The 24,909-nt window shown below is 42.6% G+C and overlaps 1 protein-coding gene across 2 annotated transcripts in view; it reads left to right on the top strand.

The window, feature by feature from the left end:
- The window catches only part of col4a2 (collagen, type IV, alpha 2), a 56,664-nt gene that overhangs the window by 9,538 nt on the left and 22,217 nt on the right, over positions 1-24,909 (top strand). For both annotated transcript variants that reach the window (XM_084544455.1, XM_084544454.1), the window contains exon 4: positions 10,106-10,186. In XM_084544455.1, coding sequence (XP_084400581.1) covers positions 10,106-10,186 — 81 coding nt within the window. The remainder of the gene's footprint in view (positions 1-10,105; positions 10,187-24,909) is intronic.

Below are 24,909 nucleotides of genomic sequence, written 5' to 3'. Positions count from 1 at the left end.
CAACTGATTTTCAAAAGATCTGTTGTTTTAGGTTAGGTTTTTGGCATAACATATTTTATGTACTTGTTGGGAAGTGTGTCAAGTCATGGCACGTCATCTGTGCAGCCTAAGTCAGTCAACACCTTGTAATATAAAATCATTGTCAGTGGATAAACCTTGAAACCAAAAGTCTTTCTCCTGTCTCACATCTTTTCCCCACATGAGCCAACGTTCTGGTCTTTTGGGACTTCGTGAGAGTGACGACGGCCCCTCAGCTCCCTGGCAGGAAGTTGATGGTGGTGGGGCAGGAAGCAGAATTAGCTGTAAAGAACTAATAGTGCAGACAAGCTGTGCTGTTTATCAAGAGAAGAAAAAAAACAGTGAGAGCCTTTTATGGGTAGCACAAAATCTCTTTAATGGAGGCCTTTGGGAATTTTAGTATTAAGACATGCCTCGGTTATAACCAAGCCAAATCAAACAAGGTTATGTTTGATGTTTTGCTTTACTGGCTTCTGTATGTACAGTATGTGCATGTGTTTGTTTTATAGTCCAAGTATGATTATTTGATTCTGCTCAGCGTTGAACTATTCCCGGAAGGCGGAGCTGCACAGAAAGTATAAACTCTCCCTTTTGACATGCTGCCCTACTTTTTAGGCCATTTTTTTTTTGAATTGGTATTTTAGCATTGTGCTAAGAAGTAAGTAACAGCCTGTTGAACAAAATCAGGAAGGAAACATTCTTTAAGGTTTATACAGTAAACGAATAAATGAACTGATTGCTGACTGAAGCACACTTGAAGTCAAGTACCTGTGTTTCCGTCACAGTTTTCCAGACTTGTTTTGTGCATACACGTGAGTCATACAGCCAGACGGGCAACAATAACCAGCATGAGTTGGTCGCAGACTCTGCTCGTAAGCTCTTTTCAGTCTGTGTCTTCCCTCGCTCACAAAGACATTCGCGGTTTTATGTTTATACCTTCCCACTCACATTTACAGGGGTCATTTGGACATGCTTCTCTCCTCTTTATATCCAATGAATCAAGAACTCTCTCACCCAAATTCCTCCCTATGTTGTCCTGGATTCACCGAGCCTACGGGGAGGCTGCGAAACAGTGTGGGGAAATGAATAAAGTTATTGTTCGAGATCTTTCTCTTTTGCGCAAGTGCTGAATAGGCTTTGAAATACAGTGCACCACCAGTGAAATGTAGGCCACATAAAAGCCACCCAAAGTGCAAGCTTTCTTCTGGGGTTTAAACTGTAAATGTGAATAGGACATCAAACACTTGGGACTATGTGAAAGCGCTACAGTCATTAATTATTTGCAGAAAGCGAAACTATCTGAAACTGAGGAAATTCCTTGCATTGTTGTTTAAAACTGACTGGATGAAATCAGGCAAATATGTCTTGTTAAAGAAATGGTTTACAGTTTAACATGACTAACTGACTGACTTAATGTTGTACTGTCAAGACTCCAGATACACTTGTAGCATATGGAACACCTTCATTAGACCATCCCATTTCAACTTGTGGCCTTCATCGGGTTCAACCATTTCTTAATTTGCTTATTAACATGCTCACTGTGATAATGCTAACACACGGATGTTTGCTGAGGATGTTTGAGCTGACCATGTAATGTGTTTTCATGCCAATGTTTACTAGTTAGCAATGGACATTATGCTGCAACAAGTGAGAATGGAATTAGTTCTGGCAAATGAAAATGTTGATAAAGAGGTATGGATTAATACAAATAATTTTAAAGGAGCAATGTGTAAAATTTAGTGGCATCTAGTGGTGAGATTGGAGATTGCAACCAACTAAATACTCCTCATCCTTCTGTTTCCAAGCATAAAATAAACGGCAGTGGCCAGCAACTCAGTGTAAAAAACTTAAAGGTCATCTCTAGACACAGTGCTTGGTTTGTCCATTCTAGGCCACTGTAGATACGTGGTGGTGCAACATGACGTCCTCCACGGAAGAAGATGAGCTATAGATATAAAGAGCTCACTCCAAGCTTAAAAAAACCCACAAGAATATGCCATTTTTGCTTAATTTGTCCCCCTAACGCCTACACCCTGGACCTTTAAGAGGTCGAACTCACCACATTTCATGGCAGATAATTCAATAATTAGAAATTTCACTAAAAATGAAAAATCCCAACCTTATGGTGACTTTAGATAAAAAGTCAAGGAATCACCAGAGTCAGGATTCATTATGAGTGCACTTTGAATGTCTATATAAATGTTTGATGAGAGATTTCAAGTGGTGGACTGACCATCCCATAAACTGACATGACCAATCATGAGGCACACTGCTAATGTACGAACAAACTTTCGCTGACATTTTGAGTCACCTTCATTCAGAGGTCCACTCCAGCCGGTTTAGCTTGCTTACAGGAAATCCTTCGCAGAGATGATTCTCAGCTGGAAACGGGAGTATCACACACCCAGCAGGCAGAGATATAGTGCAGATATACATCACGCCATATCACACAGCATGTTTCCATCACAGTTGTGCATTACACATAGAGTAATTCTTCTCAGAGCTTCCAGCCAGGTGTTTCAAATTCAACCAGTTTATACTTTCGATTTGACATCTACATCGTTAGTAGGAAGAAGAACAGCTGCTGGTAAATCATCACCGTGACAGATCGTCTGACGTACAGTGTACAAATGAATGAAAGTCATTAAAGTTCACACATACCCCCCCCCCCCCCCCCCCGACCCCCACCCAAAAAAAGGGCCGTTTCCTGGTTTATGTGCAGTAAATCTCATTTAATCTCGACAATACAAAGGTTATTTCAGTCTACAGAAGTTTAAAAAAAGCAACATAGCAGCAAAAGGAATGGAAATAGAAAAAAGTTTTTTAGAATGAACATGGGTGTGAACAGTACAGGTTTAATATAGTCAATGAGTGAAATGTATGCATCATGTCTGTTATTAATTATGAATACATACAATTAATCTGTTGCTTCATCGCTAGCTCAGCTGTCATTCAAGATTTAAGACCGTTTTAACCTGTGTTATCTGCAACAATGTCATGCAGCCTCTTACAACATGTACAGTAGCTGTGTACTTGGAGGCTATAGTTTCAAGTCCAATATAAATGAGTGAACTCACTGTATATTGTAAAATGTCTAGTTTTGTCTAAGCAGTTTGTAATTAGTAATAAAGTTGTAATTAAAGTTATAATTTTTCCAAAATGACAGGGTTTAGATGATCAAAAATAATGTTAAGCTTGTCAGATGATTAACAAAACAACCCCAGAATATTTTGATCAAAAACACTGAATTCATTGATATGACTGTGTGCATCATGTACACAACTGCACACTGAAGCACTATACCATTAGAGGTCCAGAACACAGAGACCTTCAGAAAATGAGCATTTGACACTTCCGTCTGTGTATCATCTCCTTTATCTTTGAGGGTTTGTCAAGGAAATGTCACTCTAAAACTCTGGTAAGCTCCGATTAACTAGAAATGGTTAACTTGATGTGCGTCTGCGCTCACATTGCTTTCTTTGCAGACATTGGCAGATGACTCATGCCTGTGGCAATTACAGCAGCTCTTTGAGGATCCATTATAGCAGACAAGAGGTTAAAGAAGGGAACTGACATCTACAGTGTTGAATAATGGGATCAGACATTCCTTTTGGCCGAGGTCGAAGTGCATAGGTCGCAGGTCAGATTCTTTATTAAGGATAAGCAGCAGCTTCTGCTAAACGGCCCACAGATCAACCACTTAATGGTCCTTGTAGTGGGATTTAGTTTCTGTTGACTCTTGGGGCCTCGAGTGTCTTCATTACCATTATCACAGCAGCCATATTTTACTCCTCTCTCCTCAGTTTTCATCATGTGGTGTCTTCCTCATAGTGTGACTTTGTGATGGCTACAAACCGTGTCACCACCAATCACAGATCAAACACTCGTCCTGACCTGACATAGTCGGTGATATCTGTTCATCTGATACCTCAGGAGGCTCGCACACAAACAGTGTTTACACTTCACTGTTGTTTCATGTGTGAAAATGGAGAAAGAAGCTCAAAGAGGTAGTTTGTCATCTCCATCACCTAAAGAGATTAAAGAAAGATCTTAGATTGTTGAGGTGTTTAAATTGAATGTTATCTGTGGGCTAAAGTTTAAAGGAATGGGGAAGGGGGAGGGGGAGATTTGGAACGTACACCTGTGTGTTGACAAGATGGGGCATTGTTGTTTCAGCAGTAACTTAGGTTGTGAATATTATCTTAGGTTCAGTTTGTAAAGCGAATTGAAATCATTCTGATCTGGAATTCCAACTTAACTCTTTACATGGATGATAAGTAAAATGATCAGATAATGTTGTACACCGATCAGCAACAACATTATGACCACGGACAGGAGAAGTAAATAACATTGACCATCTTGTAACAATTCAAGGTTCTGCTGGGAAACATGTTACTTGGACATGTACCACCCATCTAGACCAGACCAGGCACCCCCACCCCATAGCAATGACACTCCTTGATGGCAGCAGCCATCCCAAGCAGGATGCAGTCTGGCACAGGCACACACAAAAATGGTTTAGGAACAACTCAAAGAAACATGAAGAACAGCACAAGGTGTTGACCTGGCCTCCAAAGTCACTAGATCCCAAACTGATCAAGTATCTGTGGGATGCACTGGAACAAGCCTGATCCACAGAGGCCCCTTCCCTTAATCCATGGGACCCAAAGGCCCCCACTAACAACATTATGTTGCCAGACACCACAGGACATCATTTAGAATTCATTCAACAGAAAAAAAGACCAATGACCAAGAAAAACACAGGTTTTCAACAGCGCTGCTCTCATCTACACTGGCTTCACTCACCCTTTCACACACTTGTTGGAACAAGTTTTTGTTTCAGTACGACCTGATGTACACTCACCATGGGACATGAATGTTTGGTGCCAAATTGTTTCTACAGATTATCAAAGGTTTACACCACCCCTTTCAATCCATCTGAAAATTCTTCTGAAGCTAATGTTCCTCCCTTCCTTGGTGGTATTGTAAATGGTTTCCTGACAGTAATGATTATGTTGGTCCCTGGTTACGCTGTAATACCTTAGATCCTCTCATGATCCTTATGATTTAGGGTTCTTGAGCGTTGGAGGCTAGAGGCCAAAGCACTCCCTAATTCCAACTCCCTCTCAAAATCAGACATTATTTCTCAGCACATTTATTTGTACATTGCTTTCAGTTTGTTTTGTCCTTGTGTCTTTTCTTCCGTTTTTGTCTCGTCATCATCCTGTCTCGCTGCCTGAGTTTCTTTGTTGATTGTGGCGACTTTTGAGAATGACAGGAAGTGTTAGGAAGTGGTTATGTCTGTGGTTAACCTAATGAATACAGTGTATGAAAAAAAGAAAACTCAGGCTGACCACAGACGAACTAGTCATCACTATGTCTGAATGTGCTGGATCATGGCAAGAAAGAAACTGAAACTGTAGACGAAAACTACTGAATGTAAGAAAGGACCAAGTTCACTAGCTGAGTTTGTTATAACACCTCATTACACCTGCGGAATTACATTTTATTAAGTGAATGTAACAATGAATTTTAGACTGTTGACAAAACATGTTATTTTAAGACATATTTTTGGTTCAGATTAAATAATTCAGTTTACATGTGACATTTTGAAGTTCTGGTTAACTGAGTTTTTTACGTTTGAACACAGCCAGGCTAGCTGTTTAGCCCCCTTTGCAGCTAACTGGGTTCTGACCGAAGCCTATTCCATGAGTGGTAAAGAGGTTCTCAAATAACCCTCATCCAGAGAGCTGTAAATAAATACAGTTTATGTGCCAGATGCTGAGCTGTTCCTTTAAAATTGTCTAAACTGCATTTCATTGCTTTTATTCCCGTTACGAACTGTGATTTGACCTTTGACTGGTACTAGCATATATGTCTTTGTTATGAATGTTTTGTAATAGGGACCCAAACTGATTCCGTACAGAGGAGAATGCTAAGGAACATTTTAATAACCAGTCACTTATACTACAGAATAGTTACATGTTCATTTATCTCATTTCTTTTTCCTTTGTTAAGACCTTACCTTTGGTAACCTTTGTAGAAATGCGACACAGACTATTGGAGCACCTGTTTCCATTCACAAATACGTAATAAATATAATAAAAGCCACAGACACTGAACATAATTTGTCCCCGATAACATAATAACAATAATGTGTTGAGTGCATAAACCTGAGGGAAAGGGAGACAGGAAACATCAAGCGTGAGAAAAAGTACTGTTGACCCAGCTGGTTTTATTTCATTAGCTGTACGGAGCAGCGAAGGAGTCGGTGCACGCTCGGAGCAAGGCACCGGTGCAGCCGTAAAGACCAGGGAGGCAACGTAAACAACATTTCTCATTAAGAAAAATGTTAATAAGAACGCTGTGGCTTGAACACCTTGTGCACTTCCCAGACCTGAAACCCTGGGTTATCTTCACACATTTAAGAAGCTTGGAAGATGGAAAGCACAGAAACATTACACACAAAATAGCAGGCACTGAGGTTGATTTTCTCCTGATGTAACGTCTCCTAACTGCTTTTTTATATATACCTTACACTTACAGTTAGTTAACGCACACTTTCTTGTTGATCTGTTTGTGATAATGGCTATTTGGTTGAAAGACTTAACGCTGGGGAACCTGGATATAGCAACAGCACTTGTTTTGATTCTAAGAAACCACATTGGCTCTCAGTGGAAAATATCCTGCTGTTCCATGGAAAGACTGAGTCTGTTCTTCATTTCTAATCCTCTGTCATGTCTGTGTGGTCTGAGTTGTGAATATTATTGCACAGGTTCATTTGCGTATGAGAAGTGGGTGTGTTTTTTATGGCTTAGGCTACATTTGTGAAGTAGAGCAGACCACCAAATGCAGTTCAGGGCCCATAAAAGTTGATTGTCACTGCAGAGCTGTACTGTAAACAAGAAGCCACGGCTGACCAATCAACGTGAACTGCGTTGGTGTATGGGCATTGTTTCATTTCATATACATTGTTGTCTGACAGCTTTCATAATAAAGCCCACGAGAGTAAGCTTTCATCTATACTCTTGAAACCGTTCTAGATTAGACAAGGTATTAATGTGTGAATATAATATGTAAAAATGTGAAAACCTCATAGAGGAACTGTTGAGTCTGGTGGAGCATTTGGTTGCCCTGTGTTGAGACTGGAAGGAGGTCCTGATTCATTATAGAATATACAAACGCTGTGATGCAAGGTGGTCTGGATACATCTATAGCTTTTACAGTATGTTATTGGATATTTATCTGATAGGCCCGATAGATAAAAACACTCATCTTATTCTTCAGATGTATACGCTTGGTCTGTTAAACATTTCTTGGAAGCAAACCTTTTTTTATCTGCCTCGGGATGGTTTACTATCGGCCTACTGGTTCAGCTGAATTCTGGTGCTGGCCCGTTGAGTTTTATTGTGTAGGAGGGTGACATCTTGAACGTGATATTAGAGATTGAGGTCACTGTGCCATAGCTTAATAATGTATTGTCATTATGACACATTTTCACTCAAATATCTAACCGAATAATATGATGATATTTGGCATCCAATGGGTCAAAGGTCAATTTCACTGGCATCATATTGTTCTTCCTGCAAAAACACCTCATTCTACTAAATACATCTTAAAGAATGGATGTGTTCAAGGCAGCAATTTTAGTTTTTCCTATTACATTGACAGATATATGTAGTCTTACTCTTTAATGCTCATAATTATTTCTAAAAGAGCTCATCAGGGTAGGTAAATAAAGGCAGAACATAGGTTCTGTTGCATCGTACTGTCCAGTACTCATCCTCCCCTCATTTTGGTTCTTTTCAACAAACAAAAATATCCGATAAATTGCTTCTTGCGCTACTGATCTTGTTGTTTTTTTATAGTACGGTAGTATGTTTCATAGTTTTATGAAAAAGGAACTGGACTTTAAAGGACTTTAAGACAACATTGTGTCTTTTTTATCTCTCTCGATCAAATGAACTGAGCAGAAAGTCTCAAAGCACCGTAAGAGGAAATGCAAAACTTGCTGGTGCAATAGGCCCATGTTCTGAACAGTTTTTGAATTGTTCTCAAAATCAATTTACCGTTTTTCATGATATGGTGGATGCATTATATTGAGCTTCGCTGAACTGACGCAAATAAATGAACAGGCACATTAACTTCAACTCTTATTCAACGGTGGAACGAAGCTGTGGAAAAGGTGATTTTGACAAACAGCGGGTTATTGTGACTATGGGTGGAGAAAACAGGATACCGCAGCACAGTCCTATTGTCCTCTGATGAAACTGCCATCAGCTATTTTGAGCAAAGTAAGACCGAATTGATGGAGAATTGCTCTGTGATGTGCGATTGCCTTTATGGGGGCCATTCTTTTGTGCGTCTGTCCGGAGGTGACGCAGTCTATTGTCTGTGTTTTGGACTTCCACCTCAGTGTGGAGAAAGGTCATGCCGTGACTGTTACATCCTCACTGGGATGCTTTTTTTGTCTCCACATGAGAGACTAAAAGGAGCTGCAAAGGTATCCCCCGTTCAACAGAGGCTTGGTGCAACAGAGGACATGTGTCACCTAATCAGTTCAAATTTAAGTAAAGAATGTTATATGTGGACCGTCTGGCGTCATAGCGAGCAGGCTAGATCAAAACATTAAACAGTGGTTTGAAAGAGACCCCTCAGATCCATGCATGGTTAACAAAGAAATACAGCCTTGTGCATTCCATAAGGGAGAGGAAGAGGGTCTTTTTGTTGGAGATAGGGGATCATTAAAGGACAGCTTCTCTATAGTAAAAGGAGGTCTTTGTGTGTGAATAGGGTCTCAATGTGGCCTTTGTAAACGGGGCTGCTGGGATCTGCTGTCAAAGTGAGGCGGGAAGATTATTCTGATTCTTTTTCTGCCACTGTGTTGCCACTGTGGGCATAAAGTGGTCATTTTTGTAACAAGCGAGAGGGGAGGGTACTGAGGCATTTGCTGCGCAAGCAGGCTATGGTATGGGTGTGTAGGCGGAGGATGTAGGCAGACATAGGAGGCAGAAACGTCACAAGATAAGCCAGCTCCATGCAGCCCTTCTGGATGCATGTAAATTAAAAGCCCACTGGTGTGTCTCTTCAGCTTATTGCATAAACTTTGCAAAGTTGATAGACTACTCGCTATTTATGTGCGTTTTTCATTAGTATTCACTGTTAGTCACCACGGGGGAAGTTTTAAAGCTTTGTTTCATGTCATGCACTTAAATGGAAACAGCGCTGGAGCATTTTAACAGCCACTAATCGGCCCACTTGGATCAGTGATTTGTTAATTCCAGCATGAGCTGTTTTGAATTTCCACCAATATCTTGATAAGTCTCTGTTTTGCTGCATTCAGGTTTAGGGTGTGGCTCACAGAATATTGTGTTGTGTTTACAGCTTTGCCAATGTTTCAAATAGTTTTCTGCTTCTGAGGAGAAAGAAATGCAGCCATGGCAAAGAATCAAAAGGCATTATGTGCTTGATTTGGATCGTGCATGAGATTTTTATTTAAAACACTACATAACGACGCCGCTCTGTCTTAATTAATGTCGCCAGCTATCTGAGTGAGCTTAGGGTCCCGTCACCTCTGACCTGTGGGTTGGGAAGCCCCGTCTGTGTGACTGCTCCCTTTGATCGTGTCATGTCCACACTGACCCCGATGGCTGTGTGTGAGCCTTGTGTCATGTCTAGCACAGATCAGCCTATGATGGTGGGTGGTTTCGCTGGTATGCAGACATCTAAAGACAAATTGTCCCCCGTCACCGGTTGGACCCAGCCTCTAGTCATGTGCACAGAGCTATCAGTTATTTCTGAATCTCCGTCATGACTCATTCGAGCCACATCCAAAACATCCTTTCAGCGCACCAGACTTAATATACACAACCGGACAGACAGCAGTGCAACAATCCGCTGGCATAAACAGGGATATTCACAGACCTGAGCCTGCACGGGATCACAACAGTTCAGTCCGCACTGTAATGCACGAGGAGGACGTGTGATCACACACATATCGCTTCTGTTTGTGCAGATATTTGCATCTACACCCTGACCTCCCGTAGCCCAGCTCTAACCTTCAGGTTGTCTCTTTTGTGTCACACAGGGTGGGAAGAAGCACAGTGGCCCCTGTGGAGGAAGAGACTGTAGCGGAGGCTGTCAATGTTTCCCCGAGAAGGGAGCCAGGGTAAGTCCGTTACAGAAACAACTGTTCCAAATAGCTCTGTAAACACCTCTATCCCTCTATTTATTTTCTTCCTTTTTTCTTCATCCTTAAAGTCTGTGATAACCGGCTTGTTTTCAGTCTGGAATACCAAATACGGCCATGATCGCACATGATGAATTCAACGTGCCCTGCCGCAGTGATATGAATCACTTGCTTGTCGAAGTTGCACAACATCCCCCATATGAGCTTCTGGTGCTTCTATTTTACACACTGGAGCCTTTATCACACTTAAATTTGCTATTTTAAGTACAGTTTTGTTAACAGACACTTAAATATAAACAACACATTCATTCTATTCATTCCAGCACAACTCACAGCAGTGTCACGTTCGATCATGGCTCGTAAAAACCTCCTGTGGGTAATTAAAGTACCACAACAATGCAATATTCACATATTAGATGATGGGAATGTATGAGGCTGACACGGGCATCCGGCCATATGGAAGGCTGCGCCGCTTAATCTTTCATTAGTTGAAAAAGCTTATCGCACTTCCTTACAGTTTAAGTGATGAAATTCACACCATTAACCCCTGTAAAGGAGGAGGTCAGAGTGGAAGGAGTGTCTGGAGTGTGGGAGAGCCATTTGACAGAGCAATGAAAAGACAGAAAAAAAATAAAAGAGAGTGAGAGGGTTTGAAATCAGAGACAGACATAGACTAAACATGCTGAGATAACAAGCTCCGAGTGAGTGACCGGGGGTTCTGCGTGACTAAAGGCAGCGTTTTGCTTCAGACACGTGCTGCACAGATTATTAGATAGTGTTCCGATCGTTCGAGGGGGATTTCACATCCTTAAAGTGTTTTTAGAAGCAGACAGCCAAGGTCCACTTTCCATGGCAATTGGCCACATGTGTTTAAGCGTTATGGTTAACATGATTCCATTTGTTCTGGAAAATCTTTTCCAAGATTGAAACATGCTTTAAACGGGAACGTTGACAGATTCTGGGTATTCTTAGTTTCCAAGGGTTTACACAGAGGTTTACATACTGAGCTCACCTGTAGTGCTGTGGATGAAATAACAACCTGTGGGTTGAGTATAAGCATTTGTAGTTGCTCAACTTCCAAAAGAAGACATGGAGGCATTGACTATAAAGGAAGTGGATATAGTCAACAAGCCATAGATAGATAGATAGAGCCATCTCAGTTTTTTGAACAAGACAGGGCCAAATTTGGACGAGAGGGCAGAGTTCGAGGTGGCTCTGAATGGGAACCCTAGAAACTATAACCTCGATATAGCTCACCCTGCTGCATCGTCTATTTCACTCCAGATGGAACCATTGTTTTATAAAGGAACACCCTGCAGTATTGAAGAAAACTAGAAATTAGCATTTGAGACAATAAATGCATTCGGAAACTGTGCAAAAAGGTAATAAAACACTTGGGAAACTGGGTCTTTGACCTCTGTTACCATTAGAAAGAATATAGGTTCAAGGCACTTCCTTATTGGCTTCACTTTTCAGACCTTGAGGCCTTATACGGTATATGAATGTAAGACAAAGAGCAAAAAAAAATAGTTACTGCTTGAAAATGCTTTGTAAGTGTCGACCCTGGTATGTTAACATAAAACCAAAATGCCTAAACCTAACCCCAACCTTGAGTCAGGATGGAACCCCAGTCTCTGTGTCCTGAGCTTTGTGTGCTTACATCCATCACAGCTTGTCAACAGGCCAGACGGGTAACTGACAAATTGTAAACTACAGCAGTGGCAACGTGCTGAGTTTTCAATGACAGTAGGCGACCTCCCTAAGGGGCCCTTGCCTGGCACAACTCTGCTCTCTCAATCTGATTATATGTCATGTGCATGACTCTTTTAAAAATAATAATAATACATGTGACAATGGCGCCCAATTCAAAATGGAATGACGTTATCGCTAGGTAGATAACTGCATAGCTAAGTTCTGCTAGTCTGGCCTTGAGTACGGGGGAGAGATATTTGAATAGAAGAACTTCCTCAAGCATGACATTATTTAGTTTGTTCTTTCTTTAACGGGTAGCATCAGTTAATTTAGCTAGCAGAGCAGTGACCAAGTTTAGTGTTGACATTTTGTCAAGGGCCCCAGTCAACTCTAGAACGGCATCTGCTGCAAGTATAGTACAATCCAAGAATCTAGCATTTTATTTAACCCCCCAAAAAATTGTCTCCTCCCAGCGACGATAGGGTTGGATTAAAGAGCAATTGCACAGAAGATCTACCCGAGTCAAAGTAAGTGATCTAGAGACAATAATTTAAAAGACAATTTATCCTTCTTTTTATATACATTTCTAAGGCAGACTTTCTTGATGATAAGAAAGTGATTAATTTCCTTAGTTTATCTTATCTTGTAAAAGAATTCTCGTAGGGGCTATAAACGTCTCGGTTCAGCTGTGTGATGTGATCTCAAGGACTTTCATTGACTCTCACTGCCTACCACTGCCTGCATCTCCTGAGGGAGGTGTTCTACAGAAACGCAGAGGTGAAGACAGGAATGTCTAGCGACTACACTTTTGGCGTGCACCGAGAATTTACCAGACCAACTTTACAGTAGGTCTGACCTCTGACTGCGGATACAGGAAACCCCCGCGAGGAGCCGCGGAGAAACAGAGCGGGGAGGTTTCGCATTCCACATCTGAAGGATGCGAGAGCCTGATGACGGGGTCAGCGGAGCCCCCTTTCGCTTCCCCTCTTCATCTTTCTTAGTGTTTGTCTGCGTCAACCAGATGTTGAGGAAAAGATTTAGCCGTGCATAATGAAGTGTTCTGAAGAAGAGCGTTCATTTCGTGGCATTGTTTGCACTTTTTCTGTGAAAACAAGGCAAAATCTGAGGAAAAATGCACTCAAAGTCTACATCCTAGTCTGCTGCATTTCTCAACAACACTGATTTAATTCTGTAACCATCTGTTACTGAAAGATAAGGTTGTACTTTCCAACAGGGCAGGAGTTATAATTTTCTATCTTGTTGTCTCTGCCTTGCATGCATATTTCCATCCAAGGTCCAAGAATCTTGTACATAATTTGATCCAGCTCAAATATAACACTCGGATTAATGTTTTCAAATATACTGGAAACCACGGTGGGTCCCCACAGATGTGCTTTATCCCTCCCCCTTCTCTAGCTTTAACCCTCTCTCTTTCCAAACCTTTCCCCCCGAGGAGATACACAGCGATGAGCCCCTCGCCGAACGGGTCAAACTGATCCTGCGCAGCTGGCTGAATTGGCTGAGACCTGACGCAGCTGTCGTGGTTAGCTGGTTGCCGTTAACGGGTGAAAAGTGGATACGGCCATGTCAACATCGCGGTGTGACTCATCCGCGCGCTAGTGGCGGAGCAGGATCGTTATCACCGTCCAACTTTTCTGCGTGTTAGTTTTGAGAACGTCAAACAAGATGGATTTCCGAATCGTAATTTTAAAGAGGTCAGACGAGGCTAGTCTTCATCTAAAGGGTAAAAGCGACATGAATAATGTTTTAGTGGCATGGGGTCGCATGGGACATTTCATGAATGAGGACAAGAGACAGACTGAGAGAGCATGAGAGAGACTGAAAGAATGAAGCACATTGTATGGTCTGGACTAAATATGTTAATTTCATGGGTTTTCTGCATTAGACGTGCAAAGCAGAGACTCCATTGCAAAATATCAAGCAGGCTTCCAGAAGCCCTGCTTGTTATTTTGCATCATTACTGGATTGGATTCATGAGATTGGTAATAAAAAGGAGAACAGGCACTTTAAAGCAAAATAACGAGAAAATAAATTAGGCACATGAGCATCTGAAGTAGTTCACAAGACTGCACATTACGGCCGAGAAACATGAGCGCAAATGTAATCATACAACAGAGCTGGCATCTCCGCGCAGTAATAAAAGTGCTGTCAAATAAAAGGAATTGGAAGCCCTTTCCAGACCAGGGTTGTGTTGTGAAAGACGGCATTTTAAGGTCTTTAAAAGCCCAGAGAACAAACACGGCATGAGAACACAAGGCACTCTACATGCTCCCCAAAAACCTATTAGCAAATCAATGATGTCTTTTGTGCTGGGAGCCTTTCGGTTTTCAGAAACAGAGAGTGGCGCCGGGGAAAAGAAACTTAAAGATCAGCCACGCCATCAGCATGAGCTCACTGTCTCACCCCTTCCTATACGGGGTGAACATGGAGAGAGACGTAGATCGCGAAAGGAAACAGAAGACAAGACAGGGAAACCGTCAAGGACACTGTGCAGATGGAAGATGCCGTCCTTTCCACCATGGGAAAAGCTGCCACAGCTGATGCTCGACTGGAAATGACACACGTCTCAGGAAGCCGAGCACAATGACAGTCCACTGATCTTTTTTTATCAATATAGACGGCCTCTGTTTTTGTGGGAACAAGATCGTCAGTGTGTTTGGATTCGGCTATAAATGGCAAAGATTTCCTTGTTCCATGAAAACAAGCTCATACCTCCATCTGAATCCAGTAGCCTTGGCTATCATGCGCATTCCTGTCTGCCCAGGAAACGGCAGTGAGAGGAAGGTTCATTCAAAAAAAGATCAAAAAGGTCGGAAGCCCTGGACTGAAGGTTATCAGGTTCTGACTTTGTTCTGAGGATCCTTATCTTCAGGCAGTGACGACATCAGTATGATCACAGTGACCCTATATTCATGGTGAGACAAGGATGGATGTTAACCGTATGAAAGCAAAGCAGATCTTGAGGCCTTGGCAATAAACTCTTGAACTTTTGTCAGGATAACTAGAGCAGCAGTGGTCAGTCAGTTTGATCAAAGCTGATCAATTTCTTCTGACTGAAATTAGACCGACAGTAGAGGACCAGATCTGAGTTAGCGATCTGATTCAGTGGTACAGGCCTCTTGCCAGTCTGCATTAGGAACCCACTGCAGCTTCACGTATCAGGAAAAAAGACATAATGTGTAATGGCAGCTTTAAACTATAAGCCTAGCTCCAAACCTGCAATCAGGAGCCTCATCTATTCCCGTTATTTCCCTCCCTCCCCTGACCCTGACCTTGGCCTGGCGTCGTCAGGGAAAGGCTACCAACAGTGGATTAACGATGGAAAACAAATAGCGCGTGCACGTGTGCGCGAAGGGAGGGGAAGGGGAGCAAAAAAGAAAAAAATCTGCTGCTATCACTTTTGTCAGGAGGATTTTCTTTTCCTGCGACTTCTGGAAAGAGGAATTCTGCAGGGATCACAGGCCGGCAGTGTTCTTTGTGAAAATTAAAGCTGCGGAGCTGTCGAGTCCTGGGAGATGTTTGGACAGACAGACAGCAACCAGCTGTTTGTGTGTGTTAACACGGCCAAGTGTACCAGAGGAAAAGAATGCTGCTCCTAGAGACCGAGAGCTTTAAACACAAAGGTTTTGCAGTCACTGGGTGAAGTTGTCGAAAATTAAAGCCATGCCAATAAGAAACACAAACTCTTAACCGACCTGTTAAACGTCCGCTCCTCACACGTTCCTCGTGTGGTTTGCCTGGTTCCACTGTTTTTCCTAGACTTGTTAGTGAGTACAGCGCAAGAAGTTTTAAATTATATAAAATGAAGAACAGCATCCATTGAGTGCAAACATCAGTTTCCATTTTATCTGGGACTTTTAACCAAAGCAAACACAGTTCTTCAATAAATCTCAGCTTCCTTCATGAAGGTTCTAACACGCACTGTTTACTTAAACTAATCCAGAGAGCTGCTGTTTCAGTCCTGTGTTCATTTTCAAGGTTGCAGTTTGTCGTTGTAACCGTCCCATTTCAATCAGTGAGGCTAACAGAACACTAACTGAAACTCCTTTAGTTTACATCCATGTGCCGTACGCTACATTAACCACCTCTCTTAAACAATTTCTACATAAACTGCATGACAGTTCAATTTCTACATTAGCAAACCAGAAGAGAAGCAGCTCTGCGTTGGTGCAAATCTCCCCTTCTCTGACCACTTTCATCACATACCGTACATCACATCTTTCCATATGTTAAAGTACGTCAAATGTTTGGTTTTGCTACTTTAATTCAGCACAGAAAGAGAAAAGTCCCTACAAACAGAAAGGGCAGCATGTACAGAGAAGCTCTCGGACGCATAACTCGAGTAACGAACATCACAAGATCACGTCACATTTTTCCAAATGCATCCTTCCTCTGTTTCTGTTTTTTCCCCGGTTTGAGCTGATGTCAGACACACATGTACTATTACACATACATAGAAACGCAGGCGAGCACACTGACCAGTTCACTGATATAGTTATGTGTTTCTAAGATGTAGTAATTAAAAAGTCTAATGACAGCCGAGCGCCTAACTTGCGCTGTCGAGCACAGACAAGCATAGTGGAAGGGTGTTTCTCCTCGTTTTATTAATCCAATCCAATCCAATCCAATTTTATTTATATAGCACAATTTAAACAAACACAAGGTTTCCAAAGTGCTTCACAGTAAAATACAATAAAGGTAAAGTATGGTAAAACAAAAATAAAGCCAATGAGATAAAAGAGATAACAGATAACACACAGTAAAATCCTTAAAATAAAATAAATGAAGTCAACTTCCTACTAGGTGTTAAAAGCCATTAAGTCCTTCCTTTCTTTCAACAAAAGAAAAACCCTGGCCTTAAACAGGCGTATGACGTATTCTTTGGTCACCAGTTTAAATTATTTCATTAATGTTACCGATAGGAATTCTGAAAAACAGTTTTGAAGCTCAACGTGGATGGCGCCGGCCGTCGCCATCTTGGATTGTTTGACTGTGCCTAACCGTCAGCTACTTCAAAAATTGGATAAAGAGATGGAGTGTGAGTAAAACTAAGGCAGGCCACCTCAGGGCCAGTCACTCCCTTAACTGTGCTTAGCTTGAAGCCTTAATATAATTGAAATGATTGAATTACAGCATATATGAAATGAACTCCTGCACAGTTGTCATGAACGGTTGATGTGAGCTTTAGAGATCAAAACCGTTTTTGTACCAGGCTATAAACAGGTTTATTTCTGCTGTAAAGTTGGACATTTTAACTTGGAGGTCTATGGGGACTGACTCGCTGCTGGAGCCGGTCTCAATTGGCCATTTGAGGAACTGCGGATTTAGGCAGTTTGCACCGGCTTCAAGTTTCAGGCCCAGAAGTCGCAGCTTGGCTCGAGCTCAAACGTTGAATTTTACCTGCTTCATCCACCTCAGGGATATTTTAGTCTTGAGCATAACATCACGGTTTTGGACTTTCATTGACCTCTCCTACTATGGAAAAAAAAAAAGTTTTGCACAGTCATGTTTTAATTCAAACCCTAGACGCTGACCTTGTTACCATCTGTAGTCTGGTTTTGTTATCTTCAACCACGGCACATGGCATGAGTATGACCAAGGACAAGCGACGCGAACAGAAATCAAGATGATTATCCGGAGATATTGCGTTTCATGTTGTGGCTGCGGCTATGAACTTTAGCATACTTTACCCCTGATCGCTGAGAAATACGGCAAAAAGGTCTGCTCATGTCCCGCGATGAGCTTCATCCCCATATTAAAACTGCTTCCTGAAAATTCTCCAGAGGACACTTTGCGGTGCCATCCATCTCCCTATACGTTTCACTGAAAAACACATGCAGACACAGATCACGTTTTCCACGTCAATCACATCTGTCTGGTCTGCATTCTCACGCTGGGTGTATAAGGTGTTAGCGCTGTCAGTCCTCTGGGTTGAATGCATTTTATTTGCAGACAGCAGTCTGGAAATGTTATAGTTGACAAGAGGGGGGTTCTCAGGCCTGTAGGAAAAATGTGACCAGGGTTTTGGGTCACCACAGCAACAGCATGTGTTCCCCATCAGGCCTTGTTGTGAAACCTACATCGGGGGCCGGCTACAGAGGAAACAATTAGACCTCCTCTAAGTCCTCTCATATTTATTTCTCCAAAGTTTTCAGAGAAACACATGTTTCCAAGATAGACTTGAGATTTGAGAGACTTTATAAACATTGTGTAATATTAGACCAAAGCCTCTTCTCCATATCAAAAAGTCAAGGTAAAACCCTGTCCTCTGCCTTTTACTCAAATTATGTGATGTCATTTACATGGAAATCCTCAATAATCATATGATCATCCATTCATTCAGTGAGCAAACCACATACATGCTTGGGCAATTCCCTCAATTTGCTCTCTTGCAAACCATCTAGGAATGTGCGTGGCAGCTGGAATGGCAGTGGGCGATGCATCCCTGTGTGGGAAAATAAAAAACCCCTTCCAGGCGGCCAAATTGGACTGTGGGCTTGGCCAGCTGGATGCGTCGGAGGGCGCAGAGGCAAACCCTGAGGATTACATGGGTATCCCCTGCTAATGTGACAGGCAACCAGAGCCAAGATCACAGCTGGGTATTCGACTATAAATCAAATTTTTTATACTGGGCTCTCTCCATTACAATCTACTGTTTTATACTGTTTTTATGTTTAAAAAAAACAGTCAGCAAACATTAGATGGAGTGATGTGTTATAGACATGGTAGCACCAAAGATTCATGGTCCCAGAGTCGACTATAAAGGTTGACCTTTTTGGTTTTTACGTGAGCTGTCTTGATAACTTTGGCTTGGATTGCCTTGACGTTTGGCATGAAGCATTGGCTGTATAAATAAAAATGGACAAATCCTCAGTGTCATCACCCCTAGGATGTCTGGAGTGTAGTTTTGAGGCTTTGCGGTGCCTGACTACTACTGACACTAAGAAAACTCAAAAAATGAGCAAAGAGGGGGGAGTGTCAGACCGCTAGCAAACTGAGACACCCACCTGTCACTCAAATACACCCTCGATGAAAGTAGAAATTATCTACAGAGACCAAACCCAGGCTGATTAACAGAATTTCTGCTGTGAAGTTGGGCATTTTGACATGGAGGTCTTTTGGGGATTTGCTCACTTTTGGAGGCAGCCTCGAGTGGCCATTTGCAGAACTGCAGTTTTTATGCTCGGGGGTGGACATTAATGTTCCCTTCAGGATGAATTTAATGACTTTGGCGAGCCAGTGTATCACATAACATTGGAAAATACCCATTACAATCCCTCAGTGTCCAAAATGAAGTCATCAACTTCCCACATTTGTCCGAAAAACTGCCTGTTGCTCAAAGATCTTCCGTTTGCCATTGTATGAATTAGAGCCGGTGTAGTCAGTTGTATAGGAGTAATAATTTTTCTCACTGAGATTATTTTTATTTGATTCCCAAGATGGAGTTTGCATGTTCTCCCTGTGTCTGCGTGGGTTCTCTCTGGGTACTCCAGCTTCCTCCCACTGTCCAAAGACATGCTTGTTAGGTTAATAGGTGATTCTAAATTGGCTGTAAGTGTGGATGTGAGTGTAAATGGTTGTCTGTCTCTCTGTGTTAGCCCTGCGATAGACTGGAGACCTGTCCATGGTGTACCCCGCCTCTCGCCCGATGAAAGCTAGAAGATGAATCAATGAATGAATGATTCCCAAGATGCAGTTGACTTTTAGTAACATGCTGTTTATCAATGAAACCTACATTAGGTCATAAAAACGTTCTCACGCTTCTTATATTCACCGTCGCTCCTGTGGCCTCTCTAATATAATTCAATATATACCTCTGAGCCCTTGGGTGTGATGTACGTCAGTGTGAGGAAATTGAGTTTTCCTCCGTGGACTTTCATAAACAGGAGGTCACTCCATGCGCCCTGGGAGATCTCCTGTATGGAAGCTATAATGTCATTACAATCACAGCGATAAATGTAACGGTGGGATTAGAGAGGTGACACGCCCATGAAGGACCTCATTACACACAGACGTACCCTCACATACGCAGACACACGATACAGGCACGCAGGTGCTTGATCTCAGAGGTGAGGGCAACACCTCATTTGACTCTGCGCTCCATACTTCGCTCTTTCACACATACACCCATGCACACACTGCAGCTGCGTCCTGCCTAGACGCACATGTGCTCGCACCACAAGGCTTGAGACGTCTCATTCCTCTGACATGAGGCAATATCACAGGTGTCAGGCCCCAGAGACCCCTGGGATGGAAGGAGGTCCAGGCTGTTCTGTTCTCAGGCTGGGAGGATCCCCCTCACCCCCCCCCCCCCCCTACCCCCCTCGAGTCTTGATCTTCAACACACACCCCGAGCACGCATGCAGACTCTCTCTCACGCACTTCAGTCTAAGCACTGGTCATTAGCAGCGCTCTGCACTGTCTGGATGCTGTCAGACCTCTGGCACATGCGAGGGCACGTGCTCGGAGAAACTGACACACGTGCACGCAGAAATTAGGTCAGCGTCTAAACACATTAATTCTAATGTAAACCGGTCTCGACGCAGCCAAGATGCTCCGTGCCCGAATTGGCCAAACAAAAAGCAGCAGCAGCCCTCCATGACCGACATCTGTTTTTTTTTTTATTATTTTATTCCGACATCTCTTTGCCTTGGCACATGATGACAATTTAAGAGGATGAGTCAGAGGAACGTCTTGTCGCACCAGTTGGGAATATGAAGATTTCAGTTTAGATGTTTTCACAATACTGGCCACAGGTTTGTCTCCTTGGCAACAGAGCTTTAACCTTCTCAGACAAAATCCTTCACTATCAGTTTATCATTTCTTATCCACTCTGATCTACTGTGATTTTTTAGAATTGGACATCCCCTTCCAGCCTGGATTCTGAAAACTGACCTTCTTGCCCCCAGCAAGGAGATCTAAACACACTCTAACAGACGTCTAAACATCATCTACAGATGTTTATTTGCTCTGCCTTCGTCCTCCTCAGGGCTTTTCGTTGAGGGCCCTCCAAGCAGAGTCCCCGAAGCCTGTCCCCTGACCCCTAATCCCAGGCCCACCCCTCCAGGAGAACTGAGCCCCCGCTTCCCTCCCGCTCATCATGCCTAAGGGTTGTGAATCTTCAGGAAATTAGTCGAGGAAAAAGCTTTCCAAGAAAAACATCTGAGCGGGGCTGCAGAGCAAAGTGCCTGAGCCCCATTGTGGGAGTTCAAGAGAAAAGGGCAGACGAGTGGCGTTTACGAATTTGCTTTCCTGTCCTGTTTTCTTTATTCATAATTTCTCCTTGGATTTATTCATATTTTTTTCTTTAATTTCTTTCTTCCTTTCTAAAAAAAACACGCTTTTTAATCTAATCTTCCTATTTCCTTTTTCACACCACCTTTCCTTCCTTCATTTGTCCTTCTCTGCTTTACTTAATGCCTTCTATTTGTTTTCTTTTTTGTTGTTTTTTTTTTTTTTGGTCCTTCCTTCCGTTGATTTGGTTTTCTTGCCTTTCCTCTGTAGCTCACTGCAGGAATCAGTTCAAAACCCCAAACAGCCGCTCAGCATGCTTAAAACAAAGTGTTTGTCAGCCGCATCGACCCACTTTTCACCACACCTTTGCAGCACTAGAGCAGAGAGGGCCAAGCCGGAAATCTTTCTTACCAAAACTAACAACCCAAAGCTCACTTTCTTTCATGGAGGCATTTTTACAGATGTGAGAAACTCAATCAAACTGATTTGCAACATTTCACACTTCAGGTGTAAAGGTTGGTGCATGTGTAGAGGAAAGCAAGATGCAGCTCATGCAGGCTCACGGCCGGAGACTGGAGACCGAGATTCATGTGACGGAGCTGGGTGAAAACGATCCCTTTATTAGGGTTTTCTTTCGACTGTTTTTGTTACAATTGTGCGTAACGTTGAGCGATGCCTTCAGGAACAGCTGTAAACACTTAGACTCTAGACATGTTTGGATCCCATGCCTTACACACGGCTTATTTTCAGTCCTGAGCCGTATCAAATCCACCTACTGTAATTATTCTTCGCTGGCAGGGTGAGGTGTTTTGGCATTCCGTGCAACAGAGACACCTACCACGATAGCGCGCTCACAATGAGGAGTTTACATGAGTGAGTGTTGTGTAAATGATATATAAAAAACAAAATAAAACTGCGGAGCTTGAGGATGTTTCTGAGGAAGTGCCGCACGGGTCTGTCAGCTCCACGTCTCACAGTGATGACATCAGGAGTCACCGGTCACGCTGCGCAGCATCAGTCCTCCCTCAACACAACGGCTCCTGTTTAGATTAGAGTGTTGTTCCCGAGGAGACGCAGTATATACAACCACCAGGAAGGCAATCCAGTCGAGACACGAGGCATTAACAGTGCAAAGTAGGAGCTGAATAAATAATCACTAGAGATGATAAACAGGCATGGAAGCGGGTGAGGGACCACGTGCATGCATCTGTACCCCGTAGAAGGCATTTTATTGCAACGAGGCGTTTAATTAAGTGTCTTGTTCTTTGGCAGCGCCGTTTAGTTCTCAATTGCACATCCGACATGTGATCACTGGGATTTATCCCACCTTTGTTGCCTTTTTTTTATTTTTTTTTAATCCTAATATTATTGGGTTAAACAATTACAAAATGTTCTATAGTTCCCAGTTTTTCCGTTTTTTGCAGACAGACAGATGAAATAACAAAGCAGGTTTCCGGCCAGTTGTTTATTGATTTATTTTATTCCTCTCACAGGTCAGAGGTTTGCTCACTGGGCTGCGCGTTCCCATCCTGTTCTTAGCGGTTCGTTCCAAAACCGTCCACCCCAGGGGACGGTCTGGGCCCAGATGAAATTTATGGTGTCAGACAGGGGAGGTTTTTTTTTTTTTTTTTTAATAGATCTGTGATTTAGGAATGAGAAATGCAAACACACCCACGTACCAGGAGGAGGGGCAGACAGAGAGACAGAGTATGGTCACTGCTTTTTCTACAGCCTGTGAGTAAGAGGAATTTTCTCAGAGATTTTATGGTCGTACATCAGCAAGGCACTTGTTGAAGTTTACAGAAGCAAAGCAGTGATGTGGTCTGTATGACGGAAAATTAAAAAAAAGGAAAAGAAAACCACAAAGGGGGATAATGAAAACATCCTTCCTCAACTTTTTGAAAGTAAGATTTTACTGCCCTCTCTGGTGGAGACTTCTCACACCTGTGACCACTCTGAAAAATAGAGGTCAACATGGACAAGATTTGTTTTTATGTAGTTCCAATATGCTTTCAGTTAGAAAGGAGTATTCTCTTCCTCGTGAAAATGTCCCTTCGTGCAAACTGTTCGATTCAATATCTTTTTTTTATTATTATTATTTACACAAATACAGCTTTTTTTCACAGTGTCTTAAATAGCTCACAACAAGAGAAAGTCTTCATAGGTGCACCTTAAGATGCATAAGAAATGTGTTTTCGTGCAGAATTTGGTAAAACTTCCGTTGATTTAAGCTTATGTGTTTGTGAAAGAGACTGAACTTTGCCAGCGATTAGTTGGTAGTTCATAAAAAAAAATCCTCTCTTGCTCTTTATGGCTCATTTAAGGTACTGAGGGACATAGACGGCATTACCTACGCACGTAGCCTATGCCGTTGCAAGCCATTTGTACTTGCGCTCGTCAGTCTGAGTCGCTGTAACAACGTCGGCGCTGTGTCTTTTTTGCCAGTCGGGTTCATTTTTGTTTCTACCGAAGACGACTCCTCAGTTAGCCTTTCCTGGATGTGTTCCATCTTTATTGATCCAAAACAATCAATCCGAAAATTGCGGGGATGCAGAAGCAGCCGGAAAAACTAAAGCAGAAGCAGGCTACTACTGAGCGGACCGATCACGGCTCTTGCAATATGCGTCGCCGCGGCACTCGGTTACATTTCTGGGGAGGTGCACGTCAGGCCAGGCTAGGGTCTGTGCAGGGCCGTAGCTATGTCGTCAAATTAACTCAAAAGCCTAAAACCGCCTATTAGTTGCACCACATTGTTCCAATTCCAGCAGTGTTTAGGCCAGGTTTGCTTCAAATCAGTGGTAATCCTCTGCTGCTCAGCGCTCTTTGGTCTCTCAAATCCCAGATTTAACTAGAGGAGGCTGTTCAGAGTCCTCCCTGTACATCCCTACAACAGCTGTGCGTCTTTCTTTTTGCCGCATTCCAGAAAGAAATGTAATTTAAGATTAATTCTCCCTATCAGCATCCCATCATCCCACACGTTAGTCTCAGTGACATGCTTTGTGTGCCCCCTGAAATGGGGTGAGAAGGATGAAAAGCAGACTCCAGTCGGCAGACCCGCGCGGGCTGCACTGGTGTTTTATTGCTCTTTTACGACTCTTTCTGTCCGTTCCTTAACAGTCTGGTGTTCCCGCACACATTCATTATCACATGTTGTTTTATTGGCATTAGCAGTATTTTTATACCTTTCTCTACTGTTTGTAGTTTAATCCTGTCGTCAGTCTGTTGTAATTATTTATGCTTTAAAGGTTATCCATTTTTCCCGTTCTTCTGACCTCAATGTGTCAGGAAGGCCTCGAGGGAGTTTCTTCCAAACTGGCTCAAACGTGAACTTGGACTCAAGGATAAACAGGTTTTTGGCCATAAGTCGATCAAGTCATTCAGTCTGATGGAATTTCACAAATATTGGACGCGGGTCGTCCCTCGTTGCATCCTGTTCCCACATAACAGCCAGGACAGCTCGTGCTCCTCTGATAGTCCACTGGTGTTGTTGATATTCATCTTTTTGTAACTTTCGTCACTCGCAGCACGAAGGCACCATAAGGTTCTCGCTTTGGTTGCATTCTTGTGATACATACAGGAATGCAGAAGGACTAGATACAACAGATTAATGTGGAAAAATTAAATTCAGCTTTAATTGCACGTCCTTTAATCTGCTGGATGATAAAATGCTCATTAGGGTTTACTAAAATCCAAAGTTAGCTCACGTAGCTCGCTCTATCCAACCAGTGTGAACTTAAAAATGTCCAATAACAACA

The sequence above is a fragment of the Chelon labrosus genome (assembly GCF_963514085.1).
Source record: "Chelon labrosus genome assembly, chromosome: 5".
Taxonomy (NCBI): Eukaryota; Metazoa; Chordata; class Actinopteri; order Mugiliformes; family Mugilidae; genus Chelon; species Chelon labrosus.
The sequence above is the reverse complement of the archived record's forward strand: the minus strand, read 5'-3'. Positions and strand labels throughout refer to the sequence as shown.